The following is a 21,003-nucleotide window of genomic DNA, read 5'->3' as shown; positions in this document are numbered from 1 at the left end:
ATATTTCTACCAGAAGCCTGATCAGGTAGATGGTATGATTGGCAATGCCATCTTGAGTTTCAGCAGCATGGTCTGCCATGCTTAGTCCACCTGGTCGATGGGACACACCGCATCTAGACACACCACAGATTGGCATATTTACAGTTTAAACTCTACACAAGGTGGCACTGTTTGCACAGAGGCGTGTAGGGAATCAAAATGGCTGACAGCAAAGTTCGCAGCTCACGTGACAACAACCCAAATTTCTCTTAGGACTAAAACAGGTTATTAATAATGAAATATTTCTGAGCTGTACATACACATTTATTAAGCGGTTATTACTCTGTAAAAAGTTTAACCAAAACATTATTACCATATTACAAATTATTATATTTCCAGACATAAAACCCAATAAATACAGACTTTATAGAGAGTTTAGGCATTTCACTTCACTAATTTCAGAAATCAGTAGCACTTTTATACGTCATTGGGAATACATTCAGATCTTACACTTTCATTCCCTTTATATGTGTAACTGATGATCCTAGGCCGAGTCGAAATGCAGCGTTTTAATCTTTAGTGTTTTTACTGATTTAATATGAACATTTATTTCACAGATGGGGATCAATGAGGAAATGTGCACAGAGTTTTATTTACTGACAAATTACTGACCATAAAACACCTCAAATCATTATTTTGTTGGAACACACAACCTCACAGTTGGTTCTGATTTAGAGATATAATCCCAGTAGGGCCTAAATCCAGCGTATAGAGGCTGAGTGAATGTGGTGTGGACTCTGTGGAGGAGCTTCATCGTGTCAGAGACGCTGTAGAAGGACAGAGTTCCTGCACTGTGATCCACATACACTCCTATTCTGGAGGGTGATGGAACTCCGAGATCAGTCTCAATGTTGTTGTGACAAAAAGTGAGAGCAGAAGAACAACAGCAAGATAGACTCCAGGACTGATCATTGCATCCAAACCAACACTCATTACCCCATCCTTTCCTGCTGATGTCTTTATATGAGACTGATATGGACACCCCCCCGCTCCACTCCACCTCCCAGTAACAGCGTCCACACACACTCTCCTTACTCAACACCTGATAGTAGAAGTCAAATCTCTCTGGATGATCAGAGTACTGCTGCTTTCTCACACTGCACGTCACCGCTCTGTTCCTCTCAGACAGAATGAGGTCATAATTTACTGTGTTGGGATCCAGAGTCAGATCACAGAAATCTAAACACATGACAAATGTGAACATGTTAGATATTAATCACAGAATATATTTATGTAGAGTGTGAGACAGTGTGTGTGTGTTTGTGTGTGTGTGTCTGATTGACTGAGTGTGTTTGTGTGTTTCTTTATATATTTGTGTGTTTGTCTGTTTCTATATGTGTGCGTATACATGTTCCCTTTCAAAGGGAACTTCGACGTTACATTTAGCATAACAGTATGGGAAGTGCCCTTGCGCACGTGACCAGTATCTGAAGCTTGTGTAAAATCATGCCTCTGCTTATAGGCCTGCCATGATCAGGTGATGTGGCAATTAAGTGCGTCGAATGATATATGGAAGATTATTCCTTCGCACCTTCACAAAGTGCATGGATGCTGCTCTGGCTCCCTTGTGACTCCAGGGTATCCATGTACTAAACCTAAACTACCTGGACAACTGGTTAATTCTAGCACAATCCAGGGAACAGGCAGTTCATCATCTGTGGTCTTGGAAGGTCTGCCAGGGGCCCCATTTGAGCCCTTAGAGTCAGCCTCTGAGAAGCTTCTGACTCTAAAGGTAGCTCTTCTACTGGCCCTGACATCTCTCAAGCGAGTGGGAGATCTACAAGCTCTCTCTGTTGCCCCTTCCTGCCTTGACTTTGCCCCTGGATTAGCCAAGGCCTTCCTGTATCCTAGGCTGGATTATATTTCTAAAGTGCCTACATTGGCTGCCCTCCCTGTGGTGTTGCAGGCTTTCTGCCCTCCTCTGTTCCTCACACCAACACAAGAGAGGATGCACCTGCTGTGTCCAGGAAGGGCTCTCTGTACTTACGTCCGCCGCTCTGGCCAGTGGCGTACGTCGGAGCAGCTGCTGGTCTGCTTTGGCGGCGACAGTAAAGGTGATGCTGTGTCAAAGCAGTGCATCTCTAATTGGAAAGTGGAAGCAACGTCTATGGCTTATGAGGCGCACGGTCTCGCCATGCCTTTGCGCATAAGATCTCACTCCACTAGGGTGGTCGCCTCCTCGAAGGCTTTGTCCAAAGGGGTATCCTTGCAGGATGTGTGTGCTGCTGCAGGATAGTCTACGCTACACACATTCATTCGTTATAACAGCCTGGATATTCATTCCACCCTGGGCTCGAGTGTCTTGCAGTGACCCTCGGGCTTGGGTCTTTTTGAACAGGCCGTACCCTCGGTATGACAGAGTGGGTATTCCCGTTTCCATACTGTTATGCTAAATGCAACATCGAAGTTCCCTTTGAAAGAGAACGTCGGGGTTACACATGTAACCCTGTTGCTTCAGATAATAGATGCTGGCGGCGTGGTTCACAGGTGCCATATATATATATATATATATATATATATATATATATATATATATATATATATATATATATATATATATATATAAAATATATATATATATGCTTAATTGCTTTCAGATACCAGTCACACACTTCCCATACTGTTATGCCAAATGCAACGTCTCGTTCCCTTCTCAGGGAACAGGGTCACATGTTTAACCCCGATGTTTTTTTTGTATGTGTGTGAATTTGTGTAGACATACATTTCAGAAACTCGCCTATGCTCTTTGACTCTGAGAAAATAATCTGAATGTCTTTAACTGTGGAGACAGAAATAAAATGGTCTGATGATAAAAACCATAAAATCAAACAACTGAGTATAACATCACTTCTGTGTAGATCAGAAACATGTTTAGATCAGAAATGTGTGTAGATCAGGTGTCAATCTTCAGTCTTGAAGCGCCAGAGTGCAGTTTCTCAGTTCGAACTCAAACTCATTCACATCAGCAGTTCATCATCAAGATTGGAATCAGGCAAGTGTTAAAAACTCTAAACTGTGCAGAGCTTTGGTCCTCAGGATCGAAGACTGACACCTCAACATCACTCTGTCACCGAGCAAGTAAAGACTTCCCTCACTTCAGCAGGAACAGCTCCTCTTACCATGTTTATGGATTCTGATGAATTCCTCCTGGCAGAATTCCTCGAGTCTCTTTTTCAGAGCAGAGAGAGATTCCCTCACTCCATCAAATGAGAGATGTTGATTGACAGTGATGCTGCATGAGTCCTCACGGAGATCAGACTGAAAACCTGGTGTAATAATTTCGGGCGAGCGACGGCCGGAGACTAAAACCTGCGTACAGCAATTAGGCATAAAATTATGAGAAGAAATTACAGCTACAATTACTTTCAAGTTTTTAAGTAAAATCTTACAGCAGGTTGTTTCCATATTAGAAAAGGTTCGAAGTGGAACAGTTTTAGACGTCTAAGAACCATTATTTATCCAATGACCCATAACCTGTATATTTCACCTGGAAATGTGGATGTAGTGTACCTTTATTTCCTGGAGGAAGTGGAGGTGATCGTGTGTGTGTTAAAGCTCCTTCAGCTCAGTGACTCTCCTCTGAAGATCAGCGATCTCTTGCTCCAGTTGCTCCAGGAGTCGTTCAGCTCGACTCAGTTCAGCCTTCTCCTGAGCTCTGATCAGCTCCGTCACCTCCGAGCGCCTTTTCTCCATGGAGCTGATCATCTCAGTAAAGATCCTCTCACTGTCCTCCACTGCTGTCTGTGCACTGAGCTGTTAGGAGACACACACAACAAACGGAGGTCCTTTTTAAAACTTAACCCTCATTCCGTCTCTTACTGGGCCTCTAAACGACTCGTTGTCCATGTTGTGTGTGTTTCTAGGAGCAGCTCTGTCTCTGCTCACCTTTATAGTGTTCACAGCTTATGTCCTTTTATTAGAGCGGCCTATTTAAAGCTGCAGGATGTAAGATTTCTACCATCCCTGGCAGAAAAATGCAACTGTGAACTACGTGCAGGAGAAATGTTTTGAAATGTGAGTTGCTTTACCCTGAGTCTGTCTATCTGTCTGTCTCTCTGTCTGTGTCTCTCGCTCTCGCTGTCTCTCTTTGTGAAATATGTGTGTTGCCCCACCCGGTCAGTAGAAACATTCACTTACCTGTCTGACAAGATTATGCCCATCACTGAGCAAGAAGAAATTAAACATAATTCAACTTAAATTCAACTTAATGATGATAAATTATATCTCAATAATCTTTTAATACATTTGAAAAAATTCTTACGAATACACGAATGGAAAAAGACTTTTAACTTTAAATAAATTTTTAACCAGGTTAAAACAACTGATTGTAGACATGAGTAGAATTAATTGGTCCTAAAAAATATCTCTAGTTCTCACCTGTTTTTCAGTTCTGTACGCTTTAACTGAGACGGTGTCGTGGCTTTTGTGTTCATCCGTCATACACAGGTAACAGATGAAGCTTTGGTCAGTACGACAGTAGATCTCCAGCACTTTATCATGCTCAGAGCAGATCTTCTCTTGTAGATTTCTAGAAGCTTCGACCAACTTGTGCTTTTTCAAACCAGGAATTTCAAGATGAGGTCTTAAATGAGTTTCACAAGAGGAGGCCAGACACATCAGACAGGACTTGACGGCTTTGTGTTTTCTCACGGTGCAGAAATCACACTCCACATCTCCAGGTCCAGCGTAACAGTGAGCAGGAGAAGCAGCTTGGACTTCAGTCTTCTTCAGTTTCTCCACCACTTCAGCCAGCATGTTGTTTCTGCGTAGAACAGGCCTCGGAGTGAAAGTGTCGCTGCACTGAGGACAGCGATACACTCCGCTCTTCTCTTCCTGATCCCAGCAGTCATTAATACACACCTTACAGAAATTGTGACCACAGGGGATCGTCACCGGATCCTTCAGTAGATGCAGACACACTGGACAGCTGAACCGATCCTGATCTACTGAAATACTGGCCTCGGCCATTTTCCTGAACTCAACGCAGAGAGAGAGATTGCACTGAACTTTGAGCTTCGTTTTCTCTGAAATGAGGAGTGGCTTCCTGAGAGGGATGGAGGGAGAGGAAGAGAGAGAGATATATTGATTGATTGATTGATTGATTGATTTTATTCCTGAGCTTTGAATCCCTGTCTTGGGATGTGATTTTCTGTTTTTCTTTTATTTACTTGTATATATTTGTTCTAAAAACACAAGAAGAAGACAGCAAAAAGTAGCAAGTTTTTTTTTATCTATAATATAAAACCCAATTCATGCTAAATAGATGCATTCATCAAATATTAATTCATTTACATTATAAACTCAATTTTTGTGGAATATTAACGCTTCTGATTCTCTGTTAAATTTCCAAACAGTAGTGCCGTGCAGAATAATTAATACAATACTTCATTATAAGTGCGGAATTGTCCATAGACACTTTTTTTTAGGTTAACACCTCAATTTAATTGTCTTGTTTGTTTGTTTGATTGTTTTTCCTTTTTTAAAAATGTGTTTTTTAGGAAATACTATGAATCTTGTAGTGTTTGTTCGAGAGCTATGGCACACTGAGACTAAATAAAACAATCTTCTATATTTCAACATAACCACCTCATCTTAATATGCTGCTTCTGACATGATCCTAGTGTACTGCTCTGAAATACGGGTGAAATCAATATAAAAATCTAGTTAGTGTACACGTCTTGTACGTCACATCTCGGACCACCTTCGAATCGATGCCTGGTGAGTGCAGGATAAATATTTCTGTGATTTAATAAATTGCAGTTTCCAAATAATAAAGGAGTGAAATTTAAGCACTGATGCTGCAGAGTAAATAGTAGCCTGGGGGCTGGAGGGGAAGCTGGGGAAGCCATTGTCATGGAAACAGATGGATTTCTGGGCCCATTCCCACATCATCCTCTGTCCTCCATCTCTTCCTTAGTGGCGGAAAGAACTAATTATATTCTACGTGCAATAAATTTTTTCACTCCTTTTAAAAAAACAAGAGGCTGAACTGAAATATACAATTTAGGAGTGTTTAGTAGTAGTTAAACTGTAGCTGAACAGTTCGCCCAGAACTCTGTCATATTTCCCAGAGTCCCATATTTGTTAAACAGACTGATTTCTATCAGCACACATCTCTTAGAGGAGCTGTTACACCCTCTGCTGGCTGCAAGACAAATCGCATTTGAAATAAAATCCCTTTCCTCATCTAGCCCTATCCACTTCTTGAAACTACCTGATGGCTACCTACTCCCTGTGAATCGCTTTTAAAGGAAAACTGGTGGAGATAAAAAAAATATATATATATAAATGAATAAATAAATAAACTCAGTTCCAACTGGGTCCTAATTTCAGGGCAGCCTGAGATGACTAAACTAGCCATCTCGATAATGCATATCACAGTTCTCATAATGTGTCTCTAAATCGGTGTTGTAGTTTTAGAAACATTTTTATAGCATCGCAGCCTAAATAATAGTGCTCGTTTAGAGCTGGGGTGTCCAATCTTATCCATAAGCAGGAGCCAGACCTGATTTCACCTGTTCAATCAGTTGATCTTGGCTTTCAATAGACTCAGGTGTGGATTCCGTTTGGTTGGAATGAAAACCTGCACCCACACCGGCCCTTTCTGTATAAGATTGGACACCCTTGGTTTGGAGTGATATAGGTATGTCTGACAAATTAATGGAAAACACCACCAGCCCAGCATCTCTATATCTCTTTATATCTGTTACCTTCTCCATTTCCACTCTCATTGTTCATTACTCTCTGATTCTCCTTCTCTCCCTCTCTCGTCTCTTTCTCAATTTCTAAACCACTTATATGTTTCTCTCTTACTTTCTCAGGCTTTCTGGCTCCATCTTCTTTTCCATTACTCTCACTCTCACTATAATGACTCTGGTGGAAACTCAACCCACTTTCCCTGAAACTAGTAACCAGAAACAGATTAATACATACATTAGTGGAGTCTTTGTACTGTATTGCTGTCGGGTTTTCAGATATCATCTCTCACCATTTAACCTTCTGAGTTTGTGTTCATGACATGCCTCAAGGCATGAACACACGACACCACAGTGATGCTGAGTCGTGTGTTTTTTCCCCCCAGAAAAAAAAACCTTTTGAGATGCAACCCTTTTCTCCCCCACACATCATGTTCTTGTCTTCACCAGTTGGTGTTCAGTTGATGTTGAGAGCTGCCGCTCTTCCATGCTAGCCAAGGTCACTTTTTTGTCCTGGAAACTAATTTGTATCATCTCTGGGTGGCATATAGATATTCCCAGGGCTCTACGTTTCCCTCAGTGATATATTCCTGCAAAATTATACATAAAGGGTCCTAGAGTTAAGGATTATAAAGGGTTTCAGGTGTCATAGTTGGGCTAATGTGTAATGCGTGGATGATTTCAAATGTCCTGAGAAGATAGAACCCTGAAACACATAGGGGGTCTAAGATCATAGAGCATGGGGAAAATGGGTACCTGAAATCTTGGGCCCTGAGAACATATGAATCCAAAAATATAGGACTCTATAAAAATTTGGCTTGTGAGGGAATTGACTCATTTTTACTGTGTAATAATTTTGTTCTTGTTCATGTTCATCAGAGGATAACGCCTAAGAAAGCCGTGTCATGACACTGAGATCAGTACAGAATTTTTATCTGCTTTCAGAGACACAAACATGTTCTTTTGTTCAAGGTTCGTTTGTCCAAGATCCTAAAACAAAGCCTGTTCGAACTGCCTCAGGCTGCTTCTTACCGGTACACAGGATTATGTCATGCTCTGCATTTCATATATATAGTAGTGGATTAGTACAAGTGCTTCAGAGCGCTCTCATTATTCTCTCCTGCTTTATTCTATCCTGTACTAACCATCTTTCTGTAATAAACCTTCTTACCTTCAGAGGACGAGTCTGCGAGTGTTGTCTAATTTCCACGACAATTTGGCGTCCCTGACTGGGCTGCGTGAGTCTTTTCAGCTTTTCTGGACAACAAGCAAACTGGAGGACACTCGAGGAAAAGTTTCACCCTGAAGTCCGTGTTAACACGCAGGCGGTTTGTCCTTTGTTGAGGAGTGAAAGACTGAAGCAGCCTTAACACTGACTGGTAGGAATCATCAAGTATTTAGAATTAGAATTTTATGAAGTCATCGTGTATTGCTGTCTGTATGGAAGGGAGTCGATGATGTAGAATTAGAAGTTTATGAAGTCATCGTGTATTGCTGTCTGTATGGAAGGGAGTCAATGATATAAGAAATGCGTGTATTAAATTGAGAGAAGTATTACATGGAGCGATTTCTTATAAGAAGTTCCAGGAACTTTGCCTTTGCGACGGCAGAGATATTGGTGTTTCGTAGATCACAGCTTCAGAACTAAGATATATACCGACGGGTATATACAGTATCTCACAAAAGTGAATACACCCCTCACATTTTTGTAAATATTTGATTATATCTTTTCATGTGACAACACTGAAGAAATGACACTTTGCTACAATGTAAAGTAGTGAGTGTACAGCTTGTGTAACAGTGTAAATTTGCTGTCCCCTCAAAATAACTCAACACACAGCCATTAATGTCTAAACAGCTGGCAACAAAAGTGAGTACACCCCTAAGAGAAAATGTCCAAATTGGGCCCAAAGTGTCAATATTTTGTGTGGCCACCATTATTTTCCTGCACTGCCTTAACCCTCTTGGGCATGGAGTTCACCAGAGCTTCACAGGTTGCCACTGGAGTCCTCTTCCACTCCTCCATGACGACATCACGAAGCTGGTGGATGTTGGAGACCTTGTGCTCCTCCACCTTCTGTTTGAGGATGCCCCCCACTTTTGTGAGATACTGTGTGTGTGTGTATGTGTATATATATATATATATATATATATATATATATATATATATATATATATATATATATATATATATAGAGAGAGAGAGAGAGAGAGAGAGAGAGAGAGAGAGAGAGAGAGAGATAATAACTGTAAAAATATTTACTAACGGAAAGAGTCCGGTTCGAGCAACAAATAAGTAAAGAGATTACTTATTAAGAAGCGCGAGAGCTATGCTCCAGCCGTCCAACTTCACTGGTGGCGTTACACACAAGATCCCAAGTGAAGGGACCAGTAACATTGCTGCCTGAGGGCTTCAGACCAACAAAATCGGACAGAGAAGGGACAGTGCATGCTGTGGTAAATGCCACAATGCTAGAAGTGGCCAGAGAAGGATGCCCTATGCTAGTTCACAGACCCTGGACAGATGCTGTCTGCCTGATCAACCCACAGTGGGAAGATGAAGTCAATGCAAGGTACAGAGCACAAATCACGGCGCTCCAGCAGAGGCTGACAAACACCTTTCCTGTGCGAATGGACATAACAATAATAGCAAAGTGCAAGCAGCAAGACTCAGAGACTGTATCACAGTACCTGTACCGGCTCACTGAGATCCATGATTCAAACTCAGGCTTGGAGAAACCTGACGCTCTGGCAGATGGGCAGGCGGATATCACAGCATGGGATGCACATCTCAGAAACAGCTTTATGAACAGCATGAAACCAGAAATTACCGCTACAGTCAAACAACAATGTATCACCTGGGACACCGGGAACCTCACACAAGTGGAAAGGTCTGCAATCCACACGGAGAAGCTCCTACGAGATGCAAAGGAAAGAAAGTTGGAGAGGAGAGGAAAACCAAAAGCACGCAGATGAGGAAGACCCGGCCGTCAGGGCTTTGGCCAGGAGTAAACTGTTACAACTGTGAAAAAGTTGGACATTTTGCAAGAGATTGTCCAGAGCAGAAGCAAACTGACGGGCGGAGCTAAGGGAAGGCTGAGGCACCTGGGAACAGAAGAGGTAACATCAGTCACCCAAACTATCATTTAGCTCACAAAGAACAGGAATATATGCACAGACCCACATCCAACATTAGTCAGACTGACAATTCACAAATGTCTGAACCAGTCATGACCCTTAACCTTTTAAAGTATAATACCTCTCCTTTTACACAGTTACCATGTATATCTCTTGTAGTTAACGGACAAAGTGTCACATTTTTGGTAGAATTCAGGAGCAACGTATTCAGTAATAAAACACTGCGAATGACTGATGACTCATGTTTGGGAACTCCGTTTGTTAAAGAAACAGAGCTCTGTGTTTGTCAATGGTCCATGCATAACAAGCCTAGAGCCTGTGCTCGTTTGTTGACGTTGGCACATGGTAAGATGAAGGACAACTGTGTTGATTTTATGCTGTCCTCTGTCCTTCATTGCACAGTGCAAGTGCATGAAGGAAAAGACTTTAGAGTCACTTACATTCTTATATTAACTTAATGTAGAACTTATATTGCTTATATATCAAAGCAAAATGAATTACATATCAAGTATAGAATTTCACTCTGAATATAGACAGGAAACTTTATCAAATAAATAACATCAATATTATTTAATTTGCTATTATTTAATTATTCACATTAATGTAAAATATATAAACACCAGAACAGGTTCGATACATTTTCAAATAATAAGTTATTAAAAAAGCTTGTGAAGCAGCACTAAATACGCAGAGGAATTTAGCTATTAATATTTAGCATGTTGTTGCTAATGTCAGTATTAGCGCTCGTGCTGCTAGCATTGGATTACTGTTTAGGCTCTGTGGGAAATCTAAAATCTGTGAATAAAGATGCATGTGCCACTTGTTCCTGCTTAATTACACAACACTATCTACACTTTCTAACACATTAGTGTTAAAATTGAAATCTACAGACCCATGTGAACGTCCATCAACCGCTGAAGGATCCATCTTTCTTCAGTTTACCGCAGTGACACCCGCGCCTCGATGGAGTTTCCATTTCTTTATTTCCCTTGTATTGTTCTTAAAGGGTTCAAAGAGTAGAATAATATCGGTATTAAAAAGATGGGAACAATCAAGGACTTGTATTTTGTGGGCCACCAAACCTCATTGCTTTCAAACACTGTATACACTCTCTCCGTCTCCAGGAAGAATCATTTCAATCAATCGATCAACTTGAAAAGCGATCAATTATGGACCCAAAGGGAATCTGAGGTGTTACACGGCTGTCAGGGGTTCGCTTGCTGCCCATTTTTAAGAGGTACAAATGTTTTCATGTCCTTTTCATGTCCCCCCCCCCATCACCCACAAGTATTAGCTACCATATGTATAGAACATCCACATTTACCAAAGGAAATACAGTAAAGCCAGCTCGGGTACATCAGGAAGCCGTTTTCACCATGGATACAGGGTTTTTATTACCTCCAGTGCTCACTGGAACACTATCTTACCCATCACTGCTTGAGACAAAAAAAAAGGAATATCTTTCCTGAAGTTTCCATGAATGTTCTGCTTCCTTGTAAATACAGGGAGAACTTCTGGATCAAATGTAATAGTTTGAAAGGAATAGTATTTACATTTTGAATGAACGATTGGAGTAAAACATTGTGTGTGCGATATTAGACAATTCTGAATAAATGAACAAGACGTTCTGTAGAAGTAATCAGTTTTAATATTCTGAACAAGGATTACACTCGTACACTGTACATTACAAGAAGCAGCTGAGAGAACTATCGCTAAAAATAGAACAAAGACTTGAGAACGTGTCTCATAGTGAGACAGATGACTGAGCAACAGCAGGGCAGGAACATTACACAAAACTCTACACACTTTATTTTTTAACACACAACCTCACAGTAGAATCAAACTGCCACCCAAACCCAGACCCCAGTGGAGCCCGAACCCCGCGTATAGAGGCTGAGTGAAAGTGGTGTGGACTCTGTGGAGGAGCGTCATCGTGTCAGAGACGCTGTAGAAGGACAGAGTTCCTGCACTGTGATCCACATACACTCCTATTCTGGAGGGTGGTGGAACTCCGAGATTGGTCTTAACATTGTTGTGATAGAAACACAGAGAAGAAGAAGAAGAACATCACAGACTCCAGGACTGATCGTTGAGTCCAAACCCAGACGTTTTACCCGGTCCTTTCCTTCTGATGTCTTTATATGAGACCGATATGGCCACACTGGCACCGTTCCACTCCACCTCCCAGTAACAGCGTCCACACACACTCTCCTTACTCAACACCTGATCCCAGGAGTCAAATCTCTCTGGATAATCAGGGTACTTCCGCTCCTTCTTCTTCTTCTTCTTCCCTCTTTCTTCATTCTCATTGTACGTCACCACTCTGTTCTTCTCAGACAGAATGAGGTGACTATGTGCCGTGTTGGGATCCAGAGTCAGATACCGGAAATCTAAAATAAAAGAAAACTGAACATGTTGGGCTTGATTCACAATATATGCGCGCATGTGTGTGTGTGTGGTATGTGGAGTGTGTGTTAGACTTACATTTCAGAAAGTCTTCTCTGGTCTGTGGCTCTGATGGTGAAATGATCTGAACTGCTGCAGCTGTGGAGAGAAAAATGGAAATGAACAAAAAGCATCATCAGGTTGTAAAAGATGGAAACAGGTGAAACTGATGGAGTCGGTTTATTCGTTTTAAATCAGTATTTTAGTTCACTGTCAGGTGAGTAAACTGTCTGCAGAAAAGAAAGCAGGAGCAGTGATGAGAAATAACACGTCACAGTGCGAGTGAAGACGTCCATCGTGGTGTTTTTCCAGCAGGAACAGCTCCTCTTACCATGTGGAAGGAGTTTGTTGAATTCCTCCTCACAGAATTCCTCGAGTCTCTTCTTCAGGTCCGAGAGAGAATTCCTCACTCCATCAAATGAGAGATGTTGACGGTCAGTGATGCTGGATGTCTGAAACTCTGCTCTGTCTAATGGAGGAGACTGACGTCGAGACGCTAAAGCCTACAGAAAGCAAATTAAACTTCAAACAAAGATAAACAGCACGCACAAACAAAGTATAAAATACATCTAGTTTACGCACATTATAAATAAAGCTCGGGTATCTCCTGCAACACCATCCAACTCAGGAGACCCCATGTTTGAGAAGCTATGCTCTAAAACTTTTAGGAAGAGGTGTGTGAGGAACATTTGGCTCTGTAGATCAGATAGTGAGTGTTACCTGGAGGAAGTGGAGGTGATCATGTGTGTGTGAAAACTGCTCCAGCTCAGTGACTCTACTCTGAAGATCAGCGATCTCCTGCTCCAGTTGCTCCAGGAGTCGTTCAGCTCGACTCAGTTCAGCCTTCTCCTGAGCTCTGATCCGCTCCGTCACCTCCAAGCGCATTTTCTCCATGGAGCTGATCATCTCAGTAAAGATCCTCTCATTGTCCTCCACTGCTGTCTGTGCACTGAGCTGTTAGGAGACACACACAACAAACGGAGGTCCTTTTTAAAACTTAACCCTCATTCCATCTCTTACTGGGCCTCTAAGTGACTCGTTGTCCATGTTGTGTGTGTTTCTAGGAGCAGCTCTGTCTCTGCTCATTGCTCACCTTTATCGTCTTCACAGCCTGTTTCAGCTGTTTCACCTTCTTCTGCTTCTCCTGGATTCTCTGCTGGGATTACCTCCGCTCCTTATGTAACTCTCTCTGAGGACACATCATTAAATATTCAGCTTTTTCTGTAATGTAAGACGGTGCTACAGAGAGACAGGAAGGACAGCTGATCGTACTTGCAGTGGAACATTACATGTAAACGTGTGTGTGTGTGTCCCAGACGTGATCAAGAACATGCAGATGCCTTGGTGGAAGAGTGGAGGAACATCTCTCAACAAGAACTGACCAATCTGGTGCAGTCCATGAGGAGGAGATGCAGTGTAGTACGTAAAGCAGCTGGAAGCTACACCACATACTGACTGTTCCTTCTGATATCCACCTCCACTTTCTTTAGGGACTCGATAGCGGAGTACATCATTAAGATGATTTAATTTTGGAAAGATTTCTCATTCTCACCTGTTTCTTGGATCTTTCTGCTGTGACTGTGACGGTATTGTGTCCTTTGTGATTATCCATCGTACACAAGTAACAGATGCAGGTCTGATCGCTATGATCTCCATCAGCTTGTTATGTTCAGAGCAGATCTTCTCTTGTAGCCATTTTGAGGCTTCGATTAACGTATGTTTTTTCCAGGAAGGAACTTCATAGTGAGTTTTCAGATGAGTTTCACAAAATGAAGCCAGACACATCTGTTACGGAACGAGACTTGGACAGGAAGTAAGCGCAGGAGGGAAGTCTTTATTTGATACTTGAGCAGAGGACATAGAAACACTAATTGAACTAAGACATGAACGTTCCTTAACTTAAGACATGAACATTCCTTAAACTATGGTAGGAAACACTCATCTAACTTAGGCATGGCATGAACACTCTTAACTAAGGCATGGCATGAACACTTAACTATGGCATGACATGAACCCTCAACTATGGCATGGCATGAACACTCAACTATGGCATGGCATAAACACTCAACTATGGCATGGCATAAACACACAACTAGGGCATGACATGAACACTCAACTATGGCATAGCATAAACACACACTTGCTTGGCTTGGTGTTGCTTTGCTGCAACTCTTTAGCTTTGTCTCTCTTAGTCCAGTCCCGATTCGCGTGGGTAGATTCAGTTTAGTTCAGCTTAATGCCGCACAACGTGCGCAGCAACACGAGGCGTTTAAATAACTAACATGATTAATCTACACCAAAGACACCTGGGTTAAATCAAGGGCATCCTCAAATAGAAACTAGAACTCGGGCAGGAAGCGAATGAAAACAAAGAGTCACGTGAGCCGCATAGCAACCGCGCCGCAGTGCCATCTGCCGGCGCTGGCGTAACAGAACCCCCCTCCAAAGGCGCTCCTCCCGGAGCATCAAAAAATCCCCATCCAATGGGGGTCCGGGGCCGCCATGAAAGCTGACACTCGCTGCCACGACGGGGCTGGAATGCTGGGCGCCGCCTACGACGGGGCTGGAATTCTGGGCGCCGCCCACGACGGGACTGGAATGCTGGGTGGAGTCCCCAGCGGGGCTGGAATGCTGGGCAGAGTCTCCAGCGGGGCTGGAACTTGGAGGGACTGAACCTGGACTGGAACTTGGAGGGACTGGACGTGGACTGGAAGCCTCGGCGGCGTCCCCAGCGGGACTAGAAGGCTGGTTGACTTCCTCTGCGAAGCAGGAAAGCAGAGAGACGTCCTCCTCAGCGCAGGTAAACAGAGCACTGTACTCTGTGGGGCAGGTGAACGGAATACCGTCCTCCGCGGAGTAGTCAAACAGAACGGCGTACTCAGCGGTGCAGGAAGGCAGAGGGATGTCCTCTGCGAGGCGGAAATTTTCAGTAGAAATGTTCAGCAGAAATATTCAGCAGAAATATTCAGCAGAAATGTTCAGTAGAAATGTTCAGTAGAAATGTTCAGCAGAAATATTCAGTAGAAATGTTCAGTAGAAATGTTCAGCAGAAATATTCAGTAGAAATGTTCAGTAGAAATATTCAGCAGAAATGTTCAGTAGAAATGTTCAGTAGAAATGTTCATTACAAATGTTCAATAGAAATGTTCAGGAGAAATGTTCAGTAGAAATGTTCAGCAGAAATGTTCAGTAGAAATGTTCAGTAGAAATATTCAGTAGAAATGTTCAGTAGAAATATTCAGTAGAAATGTTCAGTAGAAATGTTCAGTAGAAATGTTCAGTAGAAATGTTCAGTAGAAATATTCAGTAGAAATGTTCAGTAGAAATGTTCAGCAGAAATATTCAGCAGAAATATTCAGTAGAAATGTTCAGTAGAAATGTTCAGCAGAAATATTCAGCAGAAATATTCAGTAGAAATGTTCAGTAGAAATGTTCAGCAGAAATATTCAGCAGAAATATTCAGTAGAAATGTTCAGTAGAAATGTTCAGTAGAAATGTTCAGTAGAAATATTCAGTAGAAATGTTCAGTAGAAATGTTCAGTAGAAATATTCAGCAGAAATATTCAGCAGAAATATTCAGTAGAAATATTCAGTAGAAATGTTCAGTAGAAATATTCAGCAGAAATGTTCAGCAGAAATGTTCAATAGAAATGTTCAGGAGAAATGTTCAGCAGGAATGTTTAGTAGAAATGTTCAATAGAAATGAAACAGGAGATTGTTTTTTGAGCTGAAATTTAAAAAAAAAAAAGGGGGGGGGGGATTCCGGAGAAGGTGAACGTGTGTGTGGGAAGTGTAGTCGGCCATGTTTGTAGGCCGCAGTGCAGGATGGGAAATGTAGTCATTGGTTCGCTGTGACATGACAGAGCCGTTCATACAATGTGATATTTTCCTACTGTACATGTATTTACAAAGTATTGTAAAACTATATTCGAGGACATCTGAGTTCATTTTGTCTGATATAATCATTTAGAATAAAAATACACAGAGCTTTGTTTATTTCATGTGTGTTTATTTATTTTATATCATTTGTGAAGGAAACAAACAAAACAAAAACAATGCTGGTTTATTACTAAACTGTAATAGTTTCAATTTTATGTTGCACTACATTGGGAAATTTGTTTGGTTGAAGGATTCCAGAACGGAAACTGGTTAAATCAATGTTCGGCCCTATCAATTAGTTTGAATAAATAAATAAGTAAAAAAGAGTGCTTTGTGCGTTACGGAGCCTTTCATTTCAAACTTCATGCTCAGTGGAAATAGCACCGTGACGGAGGGATTAAAAGATTTACGTCCACTCTAAACACATGAGCAGCACCTGAGAGGGACAATCTCCAAATCTCTGAGAGGGAAATAGCAGAGAAAGATGAAGTAGCTCATGGCGTCAGGATGTTCACAGGTGAAAAGTCGAGTAAAAGCTAGGTTAGGGATTAGTTTCGTACCTGTGTGTTCTCAGATATAAAGAACTGAGTTATGGATATGAGTGGTGAACTCATACTAATAAGTGTAGCTACACGGGATATATTTATGCACTGAAAGGCGATGAAATGGTTAACAGAGGAGTATTCATAACCTCTCTGTGTTTGGGCTCCTCCTCCTCCTCCTCCTCCTCCTCTCTCTCTCTCTCTCATTCTCTCTCATTCACTCTCTCACACACACACCAGGAAGTAACTCCTTATTTCAGAGAAAATGAAACTCTCTCTTTCTCAGTGTACGAGTGCAGGAACGCTCCGAGGCCTGTTCTACACAGAAACAACATGCTGGATGAAGTGGTCGAGAAACTGAAGAACTGCTCATTGTTACCGGGAGGAAACACAAAGCCGTCAAGTCCTGTCTGGTTCCTTTCTGTGAAACTCATCTGAAACCTCATGCTTTGAAAAAACACGTTAGTCGAAGCCTCAGCAAAGCTACAAGAGAAGATCTGCTCCGAACATAACAAACCGATAGCGATCAGACCTGCATCTGTTACTTGTGTACGATGGATAATCACAAAGGACACGACACCGTCACAGTCACAGCAGAAAGAGCCAAGAAACAGGTGAGAACGAGAAATCTGTCCAGAATCTTTCCATCTAGAAACAGGTGCTTTAGTCAGTTATATGATTTAAATATAACGGTGTATCAATCAGAAGGATTCTGTGAAAGATGATTAAAATTGTACGTGTTCTGGTTAACAGAGTGTTAAATTTATCCTCGGTGATAGTCGTAATCTGGTCAGACCGGTTAGTGAACATTTCAACCACAACTGTGACAGGGAGAGGCATATGAACACACACACACACCCCCACACACACAATACTGCTAACTTTGCAGTGCCATATAAAAAGTTGAGTAAAAGCACTTTATATTTGTTTATCAGCATAGTCCTGGAGTGGGGGAAGTGTCGACGGAGAAAGGACACACACAAACACACACACACAACCACACACATTACCACATAGAAATTCTACTACACTGTGCTACCGAGTGATTAGTTAATGTGATGTAGGAACTAATAAAGATGAATGTATGTCATAAACAGCTGAATATTAATGATATCTCCTCAGAGAGAGTTAAAGGAGGAGCAGATGAAATCCCAGCAGAGAATCCAGGAGAAGCAGAAGAAGGTGCAGGAGCTGAAACAGACTGTGAACACTATAAAGGTGAGCAGTGAGCAGAGACAGAGCAGCTCCTAGAAACACACACAACATGGACAACGAGTCGTTTAGAGGCCCAGTAAGAGACGGAATGATAGATGAGCTTGTGTGTGTGTGTGTGTGTGTGTGTGTGTGTGTGTGTGTGTGTGTGTGTGTGTGTGTGTGTGTCTCCTAACAGCTCAGTGCACAGACAGCAGTGGAGGACAATGAGATAATCTTTACTGAGATGATCAGCTCCATGGAGAAAAGGCGCTCGGAGGTGACGGAGCTGATCAGAGCTCAGGAGAAGGCTGAACTGAGTCGAGCTGAACGACTCCTGGAGCAACTGGAGCAGGAGATCGCTGATCTTCAGAGGAGAGTCACTGAGCTGGAGCAGCTTTCACACACACACGATCACCTCCACTTCCTCCAGGTAACACTCACTGTCTGATCTACAGAGACAGATGCATAGCTTCTCAAACATGGGGTCTCCTGAGTTGGATGGTGTTGCAGGAGATACCCGAGCTTTATTTATAATGTGCGTAAACTAGATATATTTTATACTTTGTTTGTGCGTGCTGTTTATCTTTGTTTGAAGTTTAATTTGCTTTCTGTAGGCTTTAGCTTCTCGACGTCAGTCTCCTTCATTAGACAGAGCAGAGTTTCAGACATCCAGCATCACTGACCGTCAACATCTCTCATTTGATGGAGTGAGGAATTCTCTCTCGGACCTGAAGAAGAGACTCGAGGAATTCTGTGAGGAGGAATTCAACAAACTCCTTCCACAGGGTAAGAGGAGCTGTTCCTGCTGGAGATGCACCACGATGGACGTCTTTACTCGCTCTGTGACGTGTTATTTCTCATCACTGCTCCTGCTTTCTTTTCTGCAGACAGTTTACTCACCTGACAGTGAACTAAAATACTGATTTAAAACGAATAAACCGACTCCATCAGTTTCACCTGTTTCCATCTTTTACAACCTGATGATGCTTTTTGTTCATTTCCATTTTTCTCTCCACAGCTGCAGCAGTTCAGATCATTTCACCATCAGAGCCACAGACCAGAGAAGACTTTCTGAAATGTACGTCTAACACACACACACACGTTATATTTTAGACAAGTTCCAGTCAGGTTTGAGATCTTTACACAGCACTGAATCCGCTCTGTTAAAGGTTACTAATGATATTTGAATGTCACGTGACTCAGGCACTTGTGCTGCGTTGGTCTTATTGGATCTTAGCGCTGCCTTTGATACCATCATGGTGTTCCTCAGGGCTCCATATTGGGTCCTCTGTTATTTTCCCTTCATATGCGTCCCCTGGGTTCTATTTTTCCTAAATATGATATTTTCACACGTGGTCCGCTCCATCTTTAGCTTACTTAATTTACTTAATGTGATGAATTTAATGTTTTGTACAGCACTTTGGATCAACTGCTGTTGTATTTTTAAATGTGCTTTATAAATAAATTTGACTTGTTTTTCTCTTTTATTTTAGATTTCCGTTATCTGACTCTGGATCCCAACACGGCACATCGTTACCTCCTTCTGTATGAGAAGAACAGAGTGTTGACAGCCAGTGAGAGAGAGCAGAAGTATCCTGATCATCCAGAGAGATTTGACTCCTGGTGGCAGGTGTTGAGTAAGGAGAGTGTGTGTGGACGCTGTTACTGGGAGGTGGATAGGAGCGGTGATGGTGTGTCCATATCGGTCTCATATAAAGGGATCGGAAGGAAAGGACGGGGTAACGAGTGTGAGTTTGGACGCAACAATCAGTCCTGGAGTCTGTGGTTTTCTTCTTCTCTCTCTTTCTTGCACAACAACATTAAGACCGTGCTCAGAGTTCCATCATCCTCCAGAATAGGAGTGTATGTGGATCACAGTGCAGGAACTCTGTCCTTCTACAGCGTCTCTGACACGATGAAGCTCCTCCACAGAGTCCGCACCACATTCACTCAGCCTCTATACGCCGGGTTCTGGCTCGACTGGTTGTATGATTCTACTGTGAGATTGTGTGATCCAGAATGAAGTGTGTAGTGTTTTATGTAAAATTCCTGCACATTGCCATTTATTAATTTTAACAGAGGAGTAGTTTTACAATTATTAAAAAAGGAAATGTTCAAAATGAACTCTCGGATAAGAAACTAGTAGAATTGAAAAAGAAAATGATCAGATGGTATCTCGTGACCTTAGCGTTATAAAGTTCTATCTGTTTGTTTCATATTCAGCAACCTCTCATTAAATAACTAATAAACAGTAATAAAGCCAGTACAGAACAACATTTTAAACCTGTTAACGTCACACTATATAAAAATAAAATCTAAACTTTTGAAGGAATTAGATTGTTCTGCTTGTGTTCTAAGATGTAAAATACACGTTCGCGTTTTAAAATCTGAAGTTGTTTCTAAAGCCTGAAATTTCACTTTAAAACATTTAACTCTATTTAAAATCCATTAGAACATACAGAACATGATTGGTTAAGGCTGCCTGTGTTGTGTTCATCCCATATTCAGCGTGGCTGATGATGATGATTGGACGGCAGATAGAACCATATAAATCCAAGTTTATCTGAGAATTTTGAATTCTTTATTAAAATATTACAATCAAAGCTTTGCAAAGTAAAAGATAACAGCACAGGAGAATAAAGTTTCCCCCAGTGATGAAGTTTATGTGGTTCACTCATCTTCAAAAAAAATGCAAAGACAGGAGCTTTTAATACTGAGGTCAGGATTTATCAGCAAGCCGCTGTAGTGATACATAAGGGTTTTTTTAAATAATACAAATCACTTTAAATGTATATTTTCAGATTATTTAATCAGTGGGAAATAACTACAATGTCTTAATTATGGTGTTTGTGAAAATCTCTGACTTTTTCCCTCCCAAAACCATATATTTTAATGTTCTAATATATTGTCTGTGTGGATAATGATGATAAATATGTCTCTGTTAACTGTACCTGTCTGTGGTCTGACTCCTGACTTGAGCAGATTCTGTGAACATGATTGTTCATTCTCAATAAAATAAAATGACAAATCCATTACAGTTCTCTATTCTGATTGGTCAGAAGGTGTTGATT

The 21,003-nt window shown here is 41.6% G+C and overlaps 1 protein-coding gene and 1 pseudogene across 1 annotated transcript; one reads left to right on the top strand and one right to left on the bottom strand.

Moving 5' to 3' along the window:
* Positions 1–322: 322 nt before the first annotated feature.
* On the bottom strand, positions 323–8,105 carry LOC108275294 (tripartite motif-containing protein 16-like; annotated as a pseudogene).
* An 8,835-nt stretch (positions 8,106–16,940) lies between these two features.
* On the top strand, positions 16,941–20,609 carry LOC108257800 (tripartite motif-containing protein 16). Its single transcript, XM_053677310.1, has 6 exons — positions 16,941–17,352; positions 17,861–17,956; positions 18,129–18,362; positions 18,547–18,718; positions 18,951–19,010; positions 19,426–20,609. Exons 1-6 carry the CDS (start codon positions 17,293–17,295, stop codon positions 19,953–19,955), a joined length of 1,152 nt encoding a protein of 383 aa, XP_053533285.1. The 5' UTR covers positions 16,941–17,292; the 3' UTR covers positions 19,956–20,609.
* Positions 20,610–21,003: the final 394 nt, after the last annotated feature.

Source organism: Ictalurus punctatus, chromosome 2 (assembly GCF_001660625.3).
Source record: "Ictalurus punctatus breed USDA103 chromosome 2, Coco_2.0, whole genome shotgun sequence".
Classification (NCBI taxonomy): Eukaryota; Metazoa; Chordata; class Actinopteri; order Siluriformes; family Ictaluridae; genus Ictalurus; species Ictalurus punctatus.
This window is presented reverse-complemented; position numbering and strand designations above follow the sequence as displayed.